This window comes from Asparagus officinalis, chromosome 6, assembly GCF_001876935.1.
Source record: "Asparagus officinalis chromosome 6, Aspof.V1, whole genome shotgun sequence".
NCBI classification, from domain to species: domain Eukaryota; kingdom Viridiplantae; phylum Streptophyta; class Magnoliopsida; order Asparagales; family Asparagaceae; genus Asparagus; species Asparagus officinalis.
Window position 1 is genome coordinate 7280348 of NC_033799.1, and position 20521 is coordinate 7300868.

General features: G+C 36.3%; 3 protein-coding genes across 3 annotated transcripts; all 3 read right to left on the reverse strand.

Moving 5' to 3' along the window:
- LOC109845688 lies at positions 7-3360 on the reverse strand. The gene is made up of 2 exons (XM_020414958.1): positions 3227-3360; positions 7-506 (listed from the first exon to the last, which is right to left on the reverse strand). Exons 1-2 carry the CDS (start codon positions 3358-3360, stop codon positions 71-73), a joined length of 570 nt encoding a protein of 189 aa, XP_020270547.1. The 3' UTR covers positions 7-70.
- Positions 5386-8508, reverse strand: LOC109845689 (endoglucanase 8-like). Its single transcript, XM_020414959.1, has 8 exons — positions 8293-8508; positions 7698-7910; positions 7403-7603; positions 7027-7104; positions 6784-6933; positions 6592-6700; positions 6346-6509; positions 5386-5712 (listed from the first exon to the last, which is right to left on the reverse strand). Exons 1-8 carry the CDS (start codon positions 8506-8508, stop codon positions 5386-5388), a joined length of 1458 nt encoding a protein of 485 aa, XP_020270548.1.
- LOC109846422 (endoglucanase 8-like) lies at positions 13766-18080 on the reverse strand. The gene is made up of 8 exons (XM_020415661.1): positions 17757-18080; positions 17032-17244; positions 16334-16534; positions 16145-16222; positions 15861-16010; positions 15658-15766; positions 15174-15337; positions 13766-14217 (listed from the first exon to the last, which is right to left on the reverse strand). Exons 1-8 carry the CDS (start codon positions 17970-17972, stop codon positions 13888-13890), a joined length of 1461 nt encoding a protein of 486 aa, XP_020271250.1. The 5' UTR covers positions 17973-18080; the 3' UTR covers positions 13766-13887.

Here is a 20521-nt window from a genome sequence, read left to right on the forward strand (position 1 = left end):
TCTCTTCTCTCACACTATGGGTTGAAACCTGAAATAAACATGCTGCTCATAAAAATTCCCGTATCACATACTACCGGAACCTACTTTGCTTATCGCCAGACTTAAAATATGTCCTCGAGCTCAACGCACCCTGCAAATCTGCAAACGAGAATGATTTTAAAGGATTCGAGAACCATTTGTTTGAATTGGAGGCAGAAACACGAGCAGCCGCTTCCTTGTTTCCACTGCTGCAGCTGTTGCTCTCGGAGCTGCTACTTGTAGAGGGACCAAGTCCCTCTTTTCTTCGGCTGAAATTAGCAGGTCTCTTTGAGACTGTAATGTCTTTGTCGCTTCTTTGAGAGTTTCGGTTAGGCTTTTCCCAGAGATTGAAGGCAAGGAGCTTCTTTCGCTTTCTGCTGTAGGAGTTCTTGGGCTTTGCAAGGCTCTTGGAAGAAGATGAGGGAAGTGCATCGGTCAGGTTGGTGAATGATTTTGATTTGCCATAGTAGAACGTAGATATGCCTCGCCTACACCAAAGAACATCACACAGTCAGTTCAATTCTAGCTTAGTCTTGAGGTTGTATTCGGTTAATTGTACCTGCATGTGCTTTCGGAATTGGCAACTCAGAGTGGCGATGTATTCTGTATTATAAGCAATAAAACCTAGCTTAACTCCAGTACACGATTTTAGCACCTTATGTTAAGTTCAACATGGGAATCAAAAGTTGGTGCTACTTTTAGAGCAATGCTCAAAATGAGTACAATTTCAACTATATTTTAGAGTAGCTAGTATATTATAAATGTTAGAAAGGATTGTTCGACATGGAAAATTGGGAATCATGAGTTGTACTTGGAGCTATGCTCAAAATGAACAAAACTCCAACTACATATTAGAGTAGCTAGTATAGTAGAAATGTTAGAAAAGATGGTATAGTCCCACTATGAAATACAGTATAATTATATTTTATTTACTCTGATATATATAAAATCTGATTATCATCGTAGAATGAAGTCACTTTCAACATAATGTAAAAGATGTTAATAACTAACTAAAATTTTCAAATTATATTTAATTGAAAAACAAGCTATTCATATAATGTATTGCTACTCCAAAATTTGTGCATAAAATTGTGCATGACGTTGGAAATATATTGCTTTTATACCAAATACACCTTCAAATATCTCTTTAACTAATTAACCTATTTGATTTTCAGTCTTTGAAAGTTATTATTCCTTATATCTTATTATAGCAATAACAATTTTTAAAGTAACTAACTAGGAGCATGAGCATTGGCGGAGGATCTACACATGAAAGGGCACAAACATGACAGTACAACAAAAGTAGGGTATAAGACATGGCATCAATAGAAACAGTTGTATAACATACCAAAACACACAAATGATTTAACATTGATTAGGATATGTGAAAAGTAGAAGAAAAAAATAAGACCTTATTGCTTAGCATCTGAGATTTTCAATCTTAAATGACGGAATCGAACAATCAAACCCAAAACAAACCTAATAGAACACCTAACGCACCACACATTTTTGGAAGTACTTAGGCAACCTTATTACAGCACCAATCAATATCAAAAGGTTACTTTTTATGCTTGTTAAGCCAGACAAGTTCATAACATGTATGACACAATCTTCGATCTTTTTTTCTTAAAACTAATAAGACTATGGTATATGTTTATTATTATTATTATTATTCCTTTTTGATCAGCTGTTGTGTATTATAAATGTTAGGCAATTATTGGTATCAGTGTCGAACTCACTCAGTACTTTCCTTGCCTTCTCGCTAATTACATAATACGTCAATCACAAACTAACTCAATTAACTATAGACAAACCCACACATTAGACCATCTATCTTGAATTTACTTTGGAATTCCGGTCAGTATTGCATACACCATATCACCAGTTATATAGGCTACCACGATCGCATAGTTAAAATTAAAAAAAAACACAAACAAATCATCAATAAGATGTTAAAAGGATAAAATGGAAAAAAAAAGTAGAATACAACTTATATGACTCTCCAATAAAGAAGGGTCTCATGTGATGCATGGGAGCATTCTCTTGCTGTTATTCTAGTATAGCCATAGAAGGAATGGCTATCTCAACATCTACATATACACTACAGAATCATCTTTATAGCCATTTCGATATATTGCAATTTAACACATTAATGACACTATAATATGCTGTTCAAATATGACCAAATTGCTTCTTCACTCTTAAGCTCACACCTCTGAAGAGATTCCTGGTTCTTTCTGCACTATTACCTTGTTCCTTTAAAATGATAAGAGCGCTTACTTATACCATTTGAGAGGATGAGAAGATTGTTCCACCCTTCAATTTTTGGAGATATTTCTTCACTTAAAAATCAACTAGTTCTAAATTATGGAGGATGATATGGGCATTTCACTTTATCCCTTTGTCATAATTTTAATAAGAAAATAGTTAAGTGTCTAAAATACTGCAAACCCAAAGGAAACTTTTACGGAACGCCTTCTCTTTGCGTTTAGTATTGTCAGAGTAATTTAAAGCCTCAACTTTCATCACAACTTTTGAGTTTTAAACAGTAGAAACAATTTTAACTAAAATAATACAGAGCAACCAAAGTTCAAATCCCAATTGCTCATACAATTTAAAAAAGTTACGCAGAAACCCAAATTTCGGCCATACGAAGGATGTTTAACTTGCAGGAACGCGTTACACTATAAAATTATAATCTTCAAGTCTCACCAATTGAAAGAACAAAACCTTTGTCAGAATTGTAGGTGATAACCCGGGGTTCCTATCAATTACCAATTGAAAGCACTATATTCTTCGATGACCGCAAGAGGCCCAAAATTAATAAGGCCAACATAAAAAAGACATTAAAGGGTCAGCCATTTTTCACATTGTAGTAAATGCAGTAACACTTAAGGAATCTTCTACCGATCAATGACCATTATGGTGAAAACCAAAATTTTACCTTTTGATCAAATTTATAATTCAAATTAACAGCTCAACAATTATTGTAACTCTAGCTAATTCAGTTAGAATGAGGTGTACTAGAATAAAAATTAATTCTTTTTGAAAGAAACCTCCACGATCAATGTTTCTATAAATCAGAAAATTACTAGATTCATTCAAAAATTGCTTCTTATACCTATGTCCATTTAAAAGAAAACAACATTTTCTCGAAAACAAAAATCCAAATTGAGCCAAGTACTCTCTAGAGATCAAGAAATCGAACCTCATCGGAAGCGAATCCTCGAGGGCGTCCATTGTATCCAGCGGGCCTTTATACGAGCTCTGGACCTCCGCTTCGTCTCCATCGTCCGATCGCCCATCGCAGTCGCTGTTAAGAGCTGCAGGAAGCCACGTCATCGTCTTCCCCCTTGGCAAGCGACGCCGGCGTTTCGTAGACCGGGATGCACGTGATTCGCTCGAGCGCGATCGACATTGGAATCTAGAGAGAGAGACGCACAGAGGAGGGAGAAATGAAGAGCGTTTGTCGTTATTGAGGGGATTAGATTAATTAAAGACAGAGGGAGGGACGAGTTGTTAACTCGCTTAACGTTTTTGTGGACTTGTACAGCTTCACCCATTTGAGAACCCAGCTGTTGATAACGGGACCCACTAAGGGTATTCTAGCGGGGTCTCGTTTGAAGGGGTCGGTTTTTCCGTTGGATGCGGACACTGTGACACGTCTTTAGTACTGGGGCACTTGGGCAGAGCGTTACTTGTACTAGAGCGTTTAATTAATGATTTATGCGAATTAGACCTTGTTAATTTACTTTATCAGTTCAAGTTGGTCCCTTGATAAAAGTTGTATTTCAAAAGTTGATTTTATGCTGCGAGTCTTGTGCAAGTAAATCTTCCAGTTATATAGCACGTAGTTGATTGTAGATTTTAGTAATGTGTTAGCTCATCACAATCCATAAATTGAATCAATTTATGAACCTTTACTTGTAAGTAGCTATATAACTAGCGTTAACGAATCTGGTTAAGTAGTAAATAAAAAATAAAAAATGTTCACATTTTCAGTAGATACTACAATAAATATGTAGAAAGACACGGAGGATGAGTAATCTCAAAACAGAAGGAAAAAAGTTACAACCCAAGTAAAAAAAACTTAGTCACAAAAAGAGATTAAAGTTATTGTTCATATTATTACTCTGCAAAAAATATGAAAATAGATTTTGGTACGATACAAGATTTTGCTCCACTAACTTATTTACTTTGAATTGTTTCAGTGTCATACATTTATAAGTAATTTAAGTGTGAGAATTATGAAGACCAGACATAAATTCTCACCCCTCTTTTTCACATTCCAGTCATAAGTTTATGTTAGGCAAGTTTGCAATTGAGAAAAGATAAAAACCACAATCTCTTTCTTCATAAGAGAAAGAATGAGAAACAAAAGAAAAGTGGTTCATATTATATATCTTGAATGTTGAAATTGCTAATTTGCTAGCTGCTTCCATTCAATTTACAAGTTCATCAGGGACTGTTATAGAAATTTTACCATCAAAACACCTTGGACTTTAAATTTGGGTTTCAAGGTTTTAAATTACCTTTCTAAAGGTGGTGGGGCCCAGTAAAAGAAACATAACGAATGGCTAGTGATCGTCCTTTTCACGTGACAAGCGAAGGGGTCCCCCAAAGATCCGACGCCATGTCCCATGTAGATTTTGATGGTGGAAGACGATAATTTGTTTCTTGGACAGCTCAAATTTGTTATTTTACAGGTTGCAAATATTTTCTTGTCTCCTTAAATAAGATACATGTACACGAATTGTGCGAGAAAATTTTCATGTCTCCTTAAAAAAGATAATTACACATGAATGTACGAGGAACTTCGCTGGGACACTCCGTTCGAGTAAAGATCATAGTAATTATATTTACAATTTTCCCTTTTGTGTTTACTGTGGTAAAAGAGTTTCGGGAAAAGGAGAATAGAAAAAAGGTTTACATCTTTTTCGAAAAGTGTAGCGCGTATAAATCAGATAAAATATTAATATTATCGATACAATCCAAAATATAAAGGTTTCTACCCTACATACACCTCAGATCTATCGTATTCTTAGAATTGCCTTTCCATCTGATGTTTATCCCTAATTTTCTGACAAAATAATATAAAGAAAATGATAAACATGATCTGCCTTCTCACAATGAAGCTTTAATGTATTGTTGACATAGTATACATCGAACTTATTAGATATGATCTAGTTTTATATGATCTGAACTGTAGCAGTTGAATGTGCGTCACGTCACTGATGTGTTAACATCAATATCATTCATGAAAACAACATCATTTCCTTGTTATTAACTTTGGAAATCAATCAACTTCATTCAGGGGTGCAGAAATTTTACATTTTACGGGCATTCATTTTACATATACACATTAATTCAAGGGTTAAGCACCGCAAGCTTAGCGAGAGGTCCAACCGCAAGGGAATTGATATATGTGCAAGGCTCGGTATAAGAAGAGCTCATCACTTCATCCACAAACTCATCATTGATATCAGGACCGCCGACGATGGCTCCGGTGAGCTCGTTGACGTTGGGACCATCCTTGTTGAAGAACTGCACGAAGCTCATGGCACAATTCACCGTCATGTTTGGCGGGAGGACGGGGACCGACGCTCCCCGGTGGTGCGGTTGTGTCGGAGGGTTGAAACCGAACCCAACCATATAGGATCTGCCATTAGGGTTGCTACCAAGAAGATAGTCCATCTGTAGTTAGATACCAGAGATTGATTAGTGGTAGCTATTTCTGAGGATTAAGATCAGACTATAATCTTTCGTCATATGTTGCGGATGTGGTATACATTCATGTCACCCAACTTACAATGTGTTTGGCAACCTAGTAAATGGGCCAAATTTAATTTGGGAAAGAGCTAGCTTAATTTTGGACCAGGTACCCCCGCTTCACAACTAAACCAGTTTAAATCCCTAAAATTAAACTTTAAAAAATTGGGTCATTTCTGGCCTAGTTTATACGAGTCAGAAGACATCTTATAACTGGAGCAGGGTCAGACCAGACCGAATTTTATAAAGTTGCCAAACATACCCTTAGATCGTCAATATATCTCGATTATGGCCGATGGATCAGATATACGCCATGTCAACAATACACCAACTAACATCATGGCATGGAGCAACATATTCAGTCTCACTTACTCTAGTAACATGCACTCCAAGCGTCATAGGAAAATAGTGACTTATATGATTTTCATGTGATATCTCATTCTCAAAGGCACATTATTCTATCTGAAATTTAGGAGGCGTAAATGCTAATAAAATAGTTTGAAAAGTGTACACGTAAACAAATTGAGGTAAAGTTAAAGGGATATAGTGATAACTAACCTGCTGCTTAGCAAACTCCATAAGTCTAGCAGGTTGAATCTCTTGAGCTCCACATCTGACAGTTTGATGGCTTTGGCTCAGAATATCACTATAAATCATGAACAAAAACGCAGTCCCTGTGACATACTGAGAGTTTGCTCCGTCACGAAAATGTATCATTCCACCTACATAACAAGGTTAAATCATAAATAATCCTGTTAATCATAAAAACTTGAAATTCTATAAATCGTTGAATCAATAATGTACCCTTTGTTAGTGTAATTGTTTTAAATGGCGTATCTGGTAGTATTTGGCACACGAAATTATCCGCTTGTTCCTTGAAATTTGTTAGGCCGCCCTGAGCAGTGAGGTTATTCTGTAAAAAAAAATTAAAATAAAGAATAAATGAATTTATGTAGGTAAAATATAGAGAACTGACGTAAAATTTGAGATTTTTACCTCAGAGAGAAGAATCTGAGCACCAGCATATTTGAGATCCCAACTGAATTCAGCCACGCTAGAGCTTATGGCTTCATAAGCTATAAATTTCTGATACATGGTATTTTTTGTTGCAAGGTATAACCATGAAGCAGCCCACAATAGCTCATCCTATATATATAATAATAATAAAAATCATAAGATAAAGTTTGTACGTACATAACCAATGCATAACACATAATATAAATAGAGAGGAGGTGTTACGTTGTAGCCTGAAAATGAACAGTAGAAGGGACATTCTCCATCATAGGATCCTTTGTGTTGCTTGGCAAATTCAAAGAGCTGTTTAAAATAAGAAGCCAAATGACAAATTTAACCAAAAATGATATAAAATAGACAGAAACATTTACTCGCTCATTTATCGTCTTATTATTAAGGGTAAATTTTCACTAGACCCGCAATAAGCCTGGGCCTTTGACACTTTAACCCTCAAAAAGTTTGAATCGTGGTAAAATTGTCATTAAATTTGAGGATTCTAGGAAATCGGAAACTGTTCGATTCTTTTCACTTAACCTCCAATGACTACTTTATGATGTTTAGGAAAAAAATCTTCATCAAATTTATGAAAATAATTTCTTACCAGTTTTGCTTTGTTTAAAAGGCGACAAGAATATCCATAATCAAATTTCCTAAAAACCATAGAAGCTGCAGCCATAGCAGCAGCAGTCTCAGCTGCAATCTCAGTTCCAGGCATATTTTCACTAATCTTATAAAGAGTTCTCGGTGTCTGCATGTTCTCGGGTCGGATCCAGCACGCATGATCCGCATCCGGGTCACCCACCTTAACAATAAATATTTGCAACAAATTATCGTCGATTTTGATCAGATAACTTGAATTTTTTTTAAAGAAGTTCAATTAACAAAATTTTAATTACCTGAACGTATAATCGGTTTTTCTTGACACTGCATTTTAGGAAATAATCGGTTCCCCAACGGATAGCTGAATGAACATTTTGTAGCTCATTTGTAGCTTGTAATTCTTGGTTATAATGAAGAGCAGCCCATGCTAGAGTTGTGACTGTAAAAGCCATGGGCAAGCCATATTTTACATTGTCTCCTGCATCGTAGTATCCTCCCACAAGGTCCACCTATGTCAACATAAAAAAAAAGATATAAAATTCCTAACTTAAAAACATAACAGTTAATTTGTTCGATTGATTTCAAATTCATTTTAGGTACTAATTAAAGGAAATATACCATCGGTCACATTTCACGTTTCGTATGTATTTTGAATCGTAGTCTAGACAATAGTAAAAAAGAATTTTAAGATGGCATCACCAGGTTCAAATATTATCATTAGAAATTCATGCGAAGCGGGTTTTAGCAGAGAAACATATATCATTACACCAAATAACTTCTGTTTTAGTCATAAAAAGGACTCTCGGACATGTTAGATTATAAAATTCTGACTCAAATCATTAACATAACAGATATTTCGAAAGAATAAGAGAACAAAGGTTAGTAACCAACATGACCAAGTTGTCCATCATCAAGGCCAGAGTCTCCTCTCCATGGAATCCTATTATTTTGTGGGAGCTTTCCTGATCTTTGAGCTTCAAGAAACATCAATGACTTAGTGAGAGCATCTTTATAGTCATAATTTCCAGCTACAGCAATGAGAAAGCCATTGGAGATCATCAAGCAAATAACCAAGATGATATCGAAAAATTTAATATATGACTCCATCGGAAGTGGAGAAAAGAGAGAAAATTGTTTGTAATGAAGAGAAAAGATTGAGAAAGGGAGATAATATATATACACATTGAGTTTGGTACTTAATCAGTTTGTTAGTTTTCTTTTTATGTCTATCTTTGCATTGTGCATAGCGGTACCTTGTAACCTTTTCTTTTGAGACCACACAAAATTAAGTTTAAAGCTACAAGATTAGTTGTAATTTGGTGTTTTGTTATCCCTTTCATAATATTTCTAAATAAAAGAGCTTTTAATGGAATGTTAGTTTGACATTAACAAACTACATTAAGGACGCGTTTGGAACGTATTTTTTGGGTGTTTTTTTGGGTGAAAGCCTGACAAAGTGTCAGGCTTTCACCCTAAAACGCCGCCTCTCCTCTTTTAGAGGCGTTTTAGGGTGAAAGCCTGACACTTTGTTAGGCTTTCACCCAAAAAACCCAAAAAAAAATCTGTCCAAACACGCCCTAACTAGTTCTTACTGGCTGCCGTTTCTATATTTAACTATTGGGCCTTGGTCAAGTTTTTGAAATACCTGTCCTATTTATATGTGTGTCTATTAATTACCATACCAAAAAGTAAATATTTATAGAAAAGGGGTAAGCTTCCAAAAACCCCTGATCTTTGAGGTATTTTGCATAAATTTTCCCTAAGCTTTAGAAATTAGAGAATACCCGTGAATTTTCAATATTCAAATAAAACCCCCTGAACTACTGGAAAATGCCATATACAATTTTAATGGTTATAATAATAAATTTGAACTATAAAAAAATCATATTTTATATGATAATTTTGAATGAAGAACATCCACGTGGGAGAAAAAGCAAAACACCCAGATCACATCTTTTACTATTCTTACCCCACTTACACAATAACATTGTTTCTGTGATTTTCCATTAGTTCATTGGGGTAACAACGTTTATTATCACTGAAATTTTCTTGGAGGGTTTTGCATGTACACCCCTCAAATTTTCCATATTTACAAGTTTACCCTCCAAATCTTAGTACTCGATAATTTACCCTCCAAATTTTGGTATTTGCAAAATTACCCTCTAATTTTCTCACATTGAGTTTTCCTATCCCTTTCACATGACGATTTTAGTTTTTAAATGGAAATATTGCAAATTTACTACAAATTATCAGAAAAGTCTGACATTGTCCTATTAAGAAACCAATATTGTTAAGTTGGCAGGGCGAAAAAACCCAACGTGAGAGAATTTAGAGGTAATTTTGTTAATACTAAGATTTAGAGGGTAAACTTACAAACTGGAAGATGTGAGGGGTGTACATGCAAAAATCCTAATTTTCTCTAAATGCTAATAGTTATTATTGGGTAATTGAAGTGACCGACTTTCCCTGAGGCGCAGGGGAACGATGTAGACGAAAACCCTTTCTTGTAATTATCCTAAATTTAACAAAGATCAGTAGCTGGGGTCACTCCACCCTATTTCTTCCTTAAATTGTAGAGAACTAGAGAATTATTCCATAATATCTGAGGTCCATCCGGGCCCGGCCCGGAAATCCGGGCCCGGGCCGGGCAAAACCGGAGCCCGGGCCCGGGTACCCCGGGCCGGGTCCGGGCCCGACCGGGCCGGGTTCCGGACTGGCCCGGATTTTTTCTAATTTTTTTTATCAAATTTTTTAAATTTTATTTAAATTTTAAATTATAAAAAAACAAGAAAAATTAATAAAAACAATAATTTTATTAATCACTTAAAATGACATAAATTACAAATAAAAAATGATAAAAACAAATTCTTTATTAATAATTAATAAATCATTTACAAATTACAAGTACAAATTTATTTTGGAATTCATCGCATCACAATAGATAAGTACATCCCAACTAGGTTGGCACCTACTCACCTATATCACTATCATTTGCAACTATTTTCAAAATAATTCTTTACAAATTTTAAGCTAAGATATAAAAATTACAATTTATTCTTTATATCTATCTGCTAGTCCCAATTCTTTAAATTTATCTTCAATTCCAGCCATCCGATCAATGCCTTGCGTTTGCTTCTCGTACCTCCACCAATCTTGTAAGCACATCACCGCTTGTACAGTATACGGATCTAAGCATGTTCTGTGATCGTCGATCAAACGACCTGCTGTGCTGAAGGCGGATTCCGAAGCTACCGTCGAAACCTGCACTGTTAGTAAGTCACGAACCATGGTGGAAAGTATAGGATATGAAACTGATCCATATACTTTCCACCATTGCAAAATATCTAAAGCATTTCCTTGACATCTAACTAAAGAAGCAGAAAAATATTCATCTATTTCAGAAACCTCCAATGATGACGATCCAAGTCCAGATCCACCAGTTAGCTCAGCTACCATTACATACCTATCAAAACTTACACTTCTATCTTAGGATGAGCTCGAAGAAACCGAAGCTGTAGACTGTTGTGTAGCTACACCATGTCTAGCTGCATACTCATCATATAAGGTTTGAAAATAATTTCTAATAGCTAAATGATGAGTAGTAGCAGTAAGGGTGATTCCATCATCTAAGTCTATAATCTGATTACCATACAATGATTGTAACAAACTTCGAAGGCCAATATCCTTGAAGCATTGATCAATAAGAACCCCCAAACCAAAAATACGAGGAATAAGCCTAAAGTACTTATTAAATTTGCTCTTCATTTAAAAAATCATAGGTCCAAAAGTATCATCCATACGATATTTCCCAAAAAAATTTTGAATATTTAAAATTTGTAAAGCAGCTAAAGCAATGGTTGGATAATAACAGCCAGATAATAACATTGTAGCATCATAAAAAACTTGTAACATTTTATTTAAATTACATATAATTGTCCATTCATTTTCAGTTATTCCATAAGTGCTACCAGAACTAGAACTAGAAGCATAATAGTTTATAAAATCAGTTATAATGTCTTTATATTCTATTGCTACACTTAACATTGCATAGCTGGAATTCCACCTATGGTCAACATCTTTTGGAATTAGTCTAGGCTTTACATTTTTTTTTATATAAAACTGTTTACATCTTTTAAGTCTTTGTTCAGAAGCATTATGCATATAAGCAACTGTTCTAACCTTTTCTATCATGGGTTTAATTTCAGTAAATGCACTTTGAACAATTAAATTTAAAATATGACAGATACACCTAATATGAAAAAGATCCCCATGACATGGCATGATAGAGTTGATCTGATAAAATCAACAGCTACATTGTTATTACTTGCATTATCTAGTGAAAGAGAAAATATTCTTTCTGAAATTTCTAATTTCATAAGTTCTTCAATTATTAAATTTGCAACATTAGATGTGACTCTTCTATTGTAATAAAAGAAACAACTCTTTTAAACATTTGCCAATTTTCATCAATCCAGTGTGCTGTGATACATAAATATCCAGTTTGTGCTCTAGATGTCCAAATATCAGAAGTTAAAGAAAATTTACAGTTTAAATTTTTAAAATAAGAAATTATTTTTTCTTGTTCTTGCTGATAATATTTTAAAATATCACGTTGACAGGTTTGACGAGAAATTTTTTTAAATGCAGGATAAAAACCATCTCTAAACATATCTTCAAATTCATCATCTTCTACTAATTTAAAAGGAAGGTTTTTAAGAATGATAAACCTGATTACGCATTTCCTGGCTCTGGCAGCGTCATAGTTCCAACTACCGAGACTACTAGAAGAGGAGGATTGAGAAAGCATAGATTGTCGGATATCACCTTGAGGAGTCTGGCCTTTGTTGTGTTTATCTAAATGACGTTTGAGGTGGTTGGTGCAGCCCTTATGATGAGCTTGAAAAATCTTGCCGCACAACGCACACTTAGCCTTCTGGGTGAGGATCCTACCGTGTTCATCCTTGGTGACGTCGATCTTCTCGTAAAAATTCCACACATCGGATCTTGGCCTTTTAGGAGCTCTTGGTGCAGATTCGTCGCCACCGGATTCGAGATTAACTTCGGTAGGAGGACTCATAGTAGGAGGACTCAATTCAGGATCGGGAGATATGTTTTGCATCGTTTTGGCCACAACGGTCACTCTGGTGACCGTTGTGACCGGGCCGGGCTCCGGGCCCGGGCTGCCCGACCCGGATTTTTGCCCGACGCCGGCCCTGTTCGGGCCGGGCCGGGCGCCGCTGAGGCTGCCCGGAGCCGGGCCCGGAACCCGGCCAGGCCCGGATTTCCGGACCGGCGGGCTTTTTGGACAGGCCTAATTATCTCCAAACATTTTTTTAATCTGTTAGCATTTTGACCTCTTGATTCAAAAACATTATATTTTTTATCGCTTTATGGCAGAAATCGGATAGCGCAAAGGCAGGGCAAACAAAACGAGAAGGTCAGTTTCCTCGCGAATTTTGATGTGCAATTTCAGGAGTTCAGGATCGGGGGAATTCACCTTGAGCCTAAAACTGTGTGTCGTAGACTTCTAGTTTCTTTTAATTTCTATTTTTTGTGTATTAGCTCTTTATATTTAGGAGGCTAGTTCATGTAACCTTATATAAAGGGTTTGGATTTTATGTTTAGAATTATCTTAGTTATTATATTTTCAGAAAGTTTCATATTTCTAGAATTTTATAGATTTGATGTATCATCTTTTCTGGTACGAGGACGAGTTAATTTTAACTACGCATCCGCTACATCAACATGTAACGTCAATGTTACATGCACGAATAACAAAGAGACAACCTTCTTCTGAATATCATAAATCAAAATTGTGACGCCCCACTTTAGTTCCATATGGACTAGTATGAAGAAATATTAGTAGCTTAAATAGAAGAAAAGTTCAAGGCCTAACAACAACTAGTATTAGTATTTTGGTAGTGAATTTTAGCCAATATCGAGTTGTTTTTTATGGGTCCCACATCTTGCACGCGCCAACGGGCCCGTGGGCTCGGAGCGTGACAGAATGGTATCAGAGCAGTTGTCAGCTGAAAGTGTGGAGCTAAGTGCTATACGGGGCTAAGTGCTACACCGCGTGAATGAGGTGGGAGCCACCTCTAGAGCCCGTAGGAACCACCTCTAGAGTTCACATCGCCTGGCAGTGATAATGGGATGTGCCAATTGTCATGTCGTGAAGACGAGAAAGTCGTCTTTGTAAGGTGGGGTGATTGTAACACCCTCACTTTAGTCCCACGTGGACTAGTATGGAAAAAATGTTAGTGGTTTTAATAGAGAAAAATCAAACGCTCAAAAACAACTAGTGCTAACACTTTGACAGTGAATTTTAAAACCAACATCGAGTTGTTCTTTGTGGATCTCACGGTTTGCATTCAGCAACGGGCCCGTGGGCCAGAGGCGTGACAAAAATGCTATTAAAAAAGTTTCCAAGAACAACAACTGGTGAATCTAAATGCTAACAAAATGTTATATATACAAAACAATCTCTCATGAAGACCCGAGAACGGCGAGCCTCGCCAGCGGCCCAACGGCGAGAGAATTTATATACGTGCAAGGCTCCGTATAGGACGAGCTGGTCCTCTTATCCTCGAAATCGTCGTCGGCGTCGGGCCCACCGACGATGGCTCCGGTGAGCTGGTGGACATTGGGGACGTCCTTGTTGCACCAGCGGACGAAGCTCATGCCGCAGTTGACGTCGGTGCCGTCCGCGAGTACGGGGACCGATGCGCCGCGGTGGTGGGCCTGGGTCGGAGAGTCCTTGCCGAAGCCCACCATGTAGGACCTGCCCTTTGGATTGTTACCTAAGAGGTAGTCCATCTGTTAAAAAAAACAAGAAAATTTATTAATTTCGTGACAATTCAAAAAATTAAATGGAAAGTGGATAAAAAAAAGGAAAGAAAAGAATGTCACGTTGGTTTTCTTGAACCCTTTTATTTTCTCAAAATTTTGAGAAATTAAGCAAATGAAAAATGATTTTTGAGGACAGATAAAATTAGTTTTATTTATTCTCACATTTTTTTTCTCCCCAATTTTAGCTGTGCACCTTCAATAACAATCACACAGTGTAATAAAAAAATAGATGTCATACAGGGGAGGATCCAAGATTCAGTTTTGAGGGGCAGCGTACAAAAAGTAGACAAAAAATTTTCTTAATGCAATTTTATTCACAAGAGATACATCACAACCCAAACAAAACGAGTAGAATAGTCAACATCAATATCTCCAAAATATTTCAAAAGAGAAAGACAAAAATTATGTAGAAAATATTCAAATAAGCATCATCTAATTTTTTTATAACTAAAACTTCTCTAACTAAAAGGAATTTGATCGTTCCTTAAAATTTTTAAGGGAGGAGGTTTTACAGAAACCACCGTATCTTTTTTTTTTCCCTAATTTTTTTGGGGGGCAACGTGATCCCACCTGGGCTATATATAGATCCTCCCCTGATGTCATATCAATTGTCACCTCTCTTTCTAATTTTTCAATCTAACTTTCTCTCATCTAAGTAATATTTGCAGAAGATATTTTCTTTTTGTTATCTGCTTTCTGTTTATTTTTCAGTTTCTAAACGTCCTCCAAAGATAAAAGAATGAACATACTAAGTATCATTAATTAAAAGAAAACCATTGAAACTCTAATGATAGATATTGATTAAGACTCTCGCATCACCAAATTTTAGCGATGCTTCATATTTATTTCTCATTTATTATATATGGGTGTCCATACATTTAACATGTAATAAGATTATAAAAGGGGAGGAGAGGAGTCAAGACCTGTTGCTTTGCAAACTGCACTAATCTAGCTGGTTTGATCTGTTGATGTCCGCAAGTCACTGTTTGATGACTTTTTGACAAAATATCACCATAAATTATGAACAAAAATGCGGTTCCTGTTACATATTGTGTATTGGCTCCATTTCTTAGATGAACCATTCCACCTGAACCAAATTTAATCACAAATCAATAGGTCAATCTATAACTAGCTAGTTAAAGTGGCAACGGCCAAGATGAAGCCACGTAGGACTTTAAATATTATCTTCAAACCCCACTCTTGTAAAAACCCGTATTGCGATGATGCAAATCCTATGCGGCTTCATCTTAGCCGTTGGAATCAAAATAGAAGGGTTTAATTGAGATAATCGGATATATACTCTCCGACTACCGCCTAATTAGAGAGGATCCGAACCCTTTTTGAATACGCGCGGGGCTCTGAAAAGGACCAAATTTTTGTATTGATGATGAAGCATCAATAACTTACCCGGTGTGATTCTAATTGTTCTGTAAGGAGTGTCTGGTAGTATTTGGCAAACAAAATTATCAGCTTGTGACTTGAATTCAAGAAGGCCACCCTGAGCTGTGAGGTTTGTCTATAAAAATAAAGCACCATAAACATGAGAAATATGGTATTAAGAGAAAATGTAAACAAAAGTTTAAAAAAATACTACATCTAGATATTCTCACATTGGAGAGAAGAACTTGGGCACCAGAAAATTTGAGATCCCAACTGAACTCAGCCACACTAGAGCTCATGGCTTCATAACTGATGAATTTTTTATAGGCTACCCTTCTTGTGGCTATATACAACCATGAAGCAGCCCACAATAGCTCATCCTACAAAATCGAAAATGTGCACCATTGTAAAAAAAAAAATAATAATAATATCAAAATCTAGGGAAATAATTTTAAAACGCTAGATGTGTGTGAATGCCTAAGTTTAAAAAAACCATTAAATAGAGGGTAATTACATTGTAGCCTGAGAAAGAGCAGTAGAAGGGACACTCTCCATCGTACGTTCCTTTATAATTCTTCGCAAAATCAAAGAGCTATTCAAAACAAGCAAAAGAAAAACAAATTAATATCAGTTACATTATTATTAATTAATACTAAAACAAGTAGACTTAAATAAATTTCCAGGCAAATTTTTTTTTTTTTACCAATTTTGCTTTGTTAAGCAGCCGTCGGGAATAAGGATGGTCGATCGTTCTAAAGACCATCGCCGACGCTGCCATGGCCGCCGCCGTCTCGGCCGCAATCTCGGTCCCGGGCATGCTCTTGCTGATCTTGTAAAGGGTTCTCGGAGTCTTCATGTTCTCGGGTCGGATCCAACATTGGTGATCCGCTACAGGGTCTCCTACCTTACTTAATACATTACACCAAAATATTTATTTCTTGGTAACTTATTAATGAAACATAATGAGGTTTTTCAATTTTTAAAAAAAGGGGTCGTTATTTGCGTACTCAGCTTTGTATTGATGAGAAAGTAAATGCTTGCGATCTATGTTCTAGTTTATCTCACGTACATCAACCCAACCCATAATTGCATTGGCTCTCTGTACATTAATATTTATGGAGCAAAATATTTTCTCTTAAATAATAAAAAACATAATGATGAACATTTGTGATTTCAAGCCTCTCGAATATTCATAATTTGAAATGACTTAAACTCTCACGGAATCACTTGGTGATCAAAGTTGGACATTTGCTATGAGCAACCAAAGCTACGAGATTTTCTAGTGAGTAATATCTAATGGAAAATAACGATAAAGTCCAGATGGTGTATGTGCTAATAAAATAGAACACGGATAACTAAAATAGCTTGCTTCTGCCAAAAAAAAAAATTGGAATTTATTACCTGAACATATAATTGGTTTTTCCTAATGCTGCATTTGAGGAAATAATCAGTCCCCCAACGGATCGCAGATAAAATATTTTGCCATTCTCCAGTTGATTTGAGCTCTTTGCTGAAATGGAGAGCAGCCCACGCAAGAGTTGTGATGGTAAAAGCCATAGGCAATCCATATTTTACATTGTCTCCTGCGTCATAATATCCTCCAACAAGGTCCACCTACATAGTTCATTTCAAAATTAATTACAGTTTTGTAAAATATAAATACTAGTTCATATTAATTAAACACAAGAATAGAGATGAGAAGATATTCAATAAATAGCTACATTATTCTTAGAATGAATATAGTAATTTCTATATTTAAAATCCGAACGAGATAATAAAGTAAGGTTTTAATGAAAAGGGGAAACTCAAAAATAAATAATTTAGCAAATAATTCTAGTGAAGAAAATTTAAACCAAGAAATAATTGAACTATATTAAATAATCCTCCATGATATGTATTTTCATAAACGTTCCATTATGTTCTAAACCTGCCTCCTCTTATTTTCTTTCCTGCTTCAAATTTTTATCAAAAAAAAAAAAAATCATAATGAGCTATCCTATATGAAATTTCTATGTTTAAACTCAAGCTAACAAGTAAATCATAAGTTTTTGATACCTTAAAAAAACCAAACCAAACATGAAAATTTCTACACGAGCTTAAGAAAATTTTCAAGAAGAGGAACGAACATGGCCAATCTGTCCATCGTCAAGGGCGGAGTCTCCTCTCCATGAAATCCTATTATTTTTGGGAAGCTTTCCTGATCTCTGGGCTTCAAGAAACATCAAGGACTTAGTGAGGGCATCCTTGTAATTAAACCCAGCATTAGCGTATAGAAATCCATGATCAAATATCAATAATGCTACCAATATGATAGCTATGGCTTTATTTGAATGTAGATGCATGAGGGGGGAAGAAGGAAGAAGAGAGAATGGAAAAAGAGAGGGAGGGAGGGGGAAATGTTTGGTTTAATGATAAAAAAAAGGGAGGGAATTGTGTTGTGTTATTAATGAGAAGAGCTATGAGTTATGATAAGTTTTAATTATTTGTGTAAATAAATATTTTGTGGGTAGATATTGCATGCCTTTTGTGTGCAACACATGTTACGTTTTTTTGAGACCTCTCGCTAGCGAGGTTTTAGTAGAGGAATGGAGGGTTTGAAGCTCTCTCCTCTTTATTAAGGGATAATATTAGGATGAAGTAATGTGCTTATTTTGGTAAATTTCTTGATATAGGACATGGGCTGTTTCCAAATGTAAGGCCTATCTAACTGGAGGGCCAGTTACCCACATGGGCTGAAAATTGGGCCCACAGCAACTAGGAACCGCAACTTTTGGCTCTTGACTTGGGGGTTGTTTGGTTGTTGTTAGTAAAGTTGTGTATTTATGACACAACTTGGAAAGTTGTTGTCCACCTCATCAATTTTATTTTTATATTTTTCTTTGCTTGTTTTTGATTCGATTGGAATCATAAATTGCTTGTTTGGTTTGTAAATGTAACTTTAATTGTTTGTTTGGAAAGTGTAAAAAGTGGTCCCAATTCAAATGATCATATTGGTTAGAATTATTTTTTATTATTTTTTCCTGACTTCAATGTCAGCTTTCTCCTAAAATCATGTCTTTTTTTTATGAAATCACTTTACAAGCCACAATCACTTTACACTATTTTCACAACTACAAACAAACAATTGAAAGCGATGAAAGCTGATATTGGGACCCACTTTTTTATACTTTCCAAACTTTTACATGGTAAAAACATACAACCAAACAGCCCCTAGTTAGAAGGCTAGTTAGCAGTTAAATACCTTTTAGTTTCATATGTGCAGCATTTACGAACCCTAATGTTCTCAAAAAGAGTTGACACCACAAACCCCGGCCCAAACTTTGGGGGATTCCCCCCTCCTCGAATATTGAACTTTTCCGAATGTAATTTGCAGATAAGCAGAGAAACAACCTCAATTTGCGACAGGAGGTATGTTGCTTGTTTTTTTCGACATTTTAGTTATTTGCCAAATATTTGTAAGGGCCGATGAGAAAAGTTTAAAGTTCAGTATATCTTGTGAGATACACCAAAGTCTACGAAAGTCGTTTGGGATAGATGTTGGATCTGAGTGTGAAACTCAAACTCACTTGCAGGCGAGCTTCTCCAGGCGAGGATGAAGCTCAAGCGAGCTCGTGGCGAGCGAGCTCCACTTCAGGCGAGGTTGACGAGTGTCAGGCGAGGTCGACGAAATCATCAGGCGAACTCGAGGTTGAGATCCAGGCGAGGTGTCGATGAGCTGCAGGCGAGGTCATCGAGTTCGAGCAGGTGAGCTCGAGAACTTACACAGGCGAGCGAGTGGGATGCAGGCGAGGTTGATCCAAGACAGGCAAGCTCGGGGCAAGTTGGCGAGCTCCTTGAGTGCGGGCTCCTTGCAGGAGAGGTGGCCCGCAGGCGAGCTCGAGCGCTCGCATGGCTGGCGACAGCCTGTCGCCAGCCTGGCGTTAGGGTTCACCTATAAAAGGAACCCTGTGTTGGATTTAATCTAATAAATCTATTTGTGGGCACATATGATTAATCAATGTGTATTGCTATCTTTCAGGATAACCCACTAAAGTGATCAATTAAGTTGGGTTAATTTGGTATTTAAATAAGTCATGGGGTTATATGTGCAGATACCAGGTTGTAATTGTAATTTATTGAGGGGCTAAATTACAAAAGTACAACATCTATAAATAAGGGGTTATTGTCCCTAACCTAGGGTTACATTCTCTAATTCTCTACACCCCCATCTAGCTAGAGAAATTCGGATTTAGAGAAACCCTAAGGTTAGAAGATCCAAAATCCATCTCAAGGTTCATCCATGGATTCAGGTATAAGCTTCCGCTCTTTTGATTATTTGTTAATCTCTTTGAATTAATCATGGCTATATGGTTTTAGATCTCAAGTTTTATGATGTAGATCTAACAAGTGGTATCAGAGCCACCTTGATTAATTCTTAGGGATTTAAGTTTTATTGGGTTTTTGATCTTAAATCTCTGGTTAAAGATTCAATTTTTGGGTTCGGATGAACAGTAACGAAAATCTTCGGATGAACAGTAAAGTTTTTTTCGGATGAACAGTAAAGTTTTTTCGGATGAACGGTAACTGAAAGCGCCGGTGAACAGTAACGAAAATTGCCGGTGAACAGTAACTTTTTGGATTTTTTTGGATTTTTCTTTGATTTTTTCTTCAAATTTTTCCAATTCTGGATCTGTTTTGAAAATAAAAATCAAAGTTTTTTGGGTTTGACGGCGGCGGTTTCAGATTGAAACCCTAAGGGTTCATGGCGAAAATTAAGGAGGTGGTTATCTCAAACGAACTTCGCGTTCGTTCAATTTTAACCGAGCTTCGCGCTCAACGAACCTCGCGTTCGTTCAAAGGTGAACCTCGCGTTCAACTCAGGTGAGCGTCAAGCTCAATTTTAACGAACCTC

What these genes read in the sequence shown, in the direction of transcription:
- LOC109845689 (XM_020414959.1), bottom strand. Translation starts at nt 8,508, where the DNA reads ATGGAGTCATATATTAAATTTTTCGATATCATCTTGGTTATTTGCTTG. An exon ending in TTTTAAACAAAGCAAAACTG is followed by an intron (nt 7,105 to 7,402) that starts GTAAGAAATTAT and finishes TATTTTAAACAG; the next exon opens with CTCTTTGAATTTGCCAAGCA. An exon ending in CTCAGATTCTTCTCTCTGAG is followed by an intron (nt 6,701 to 6,783) that starts GTAAAAATCTCA and finishes TTTTTTTTACAG; the next exon opens with AATAACCTCACTGCTCAGGG.
- LOC109846422 (XM_020415661.1), bottom strand. Translation starts at nt 17,972, where the DNA reads ATGCATCTACATTCAAATAAAGCCATAGCTATCATATTGGTAGCATTA. An exon ending in ACGATGGACAGATTGGCCAT is followed by an intron (nt 17,245 to 17,756) that starts GTTCGTTCCTCT and finishes TGAACTATGTAG; the next exon opens with GTGGACCTTGTTGGAGGATA. An exon ending in TGCAGTTTGCAAAGCAACAG is followed by an intron (nt 14,218 to 15,173) that starts GTCTTGACTCCT and finishes TTTTTTTAACAG; the next exon opens with ATGGACTACCTCTTAGGTAA.
- LOC109845688 (XM_020414958.1), bottom strand. Translation starts at nt 3,360, where the DNA reads ATGACGTGGCTTCCTGCAGCTCTTAACAGCGACTGCGATGGGCGATCG. An exon ending in GAGGATTCGCTTCCGATGAG is followed by an intron (nt 507 to 3,226) that starts GTTCGATTTCTT and finishes TCTTTGGTGTAG; the next exon opens with GCGAGGCATATCTACGTTCT.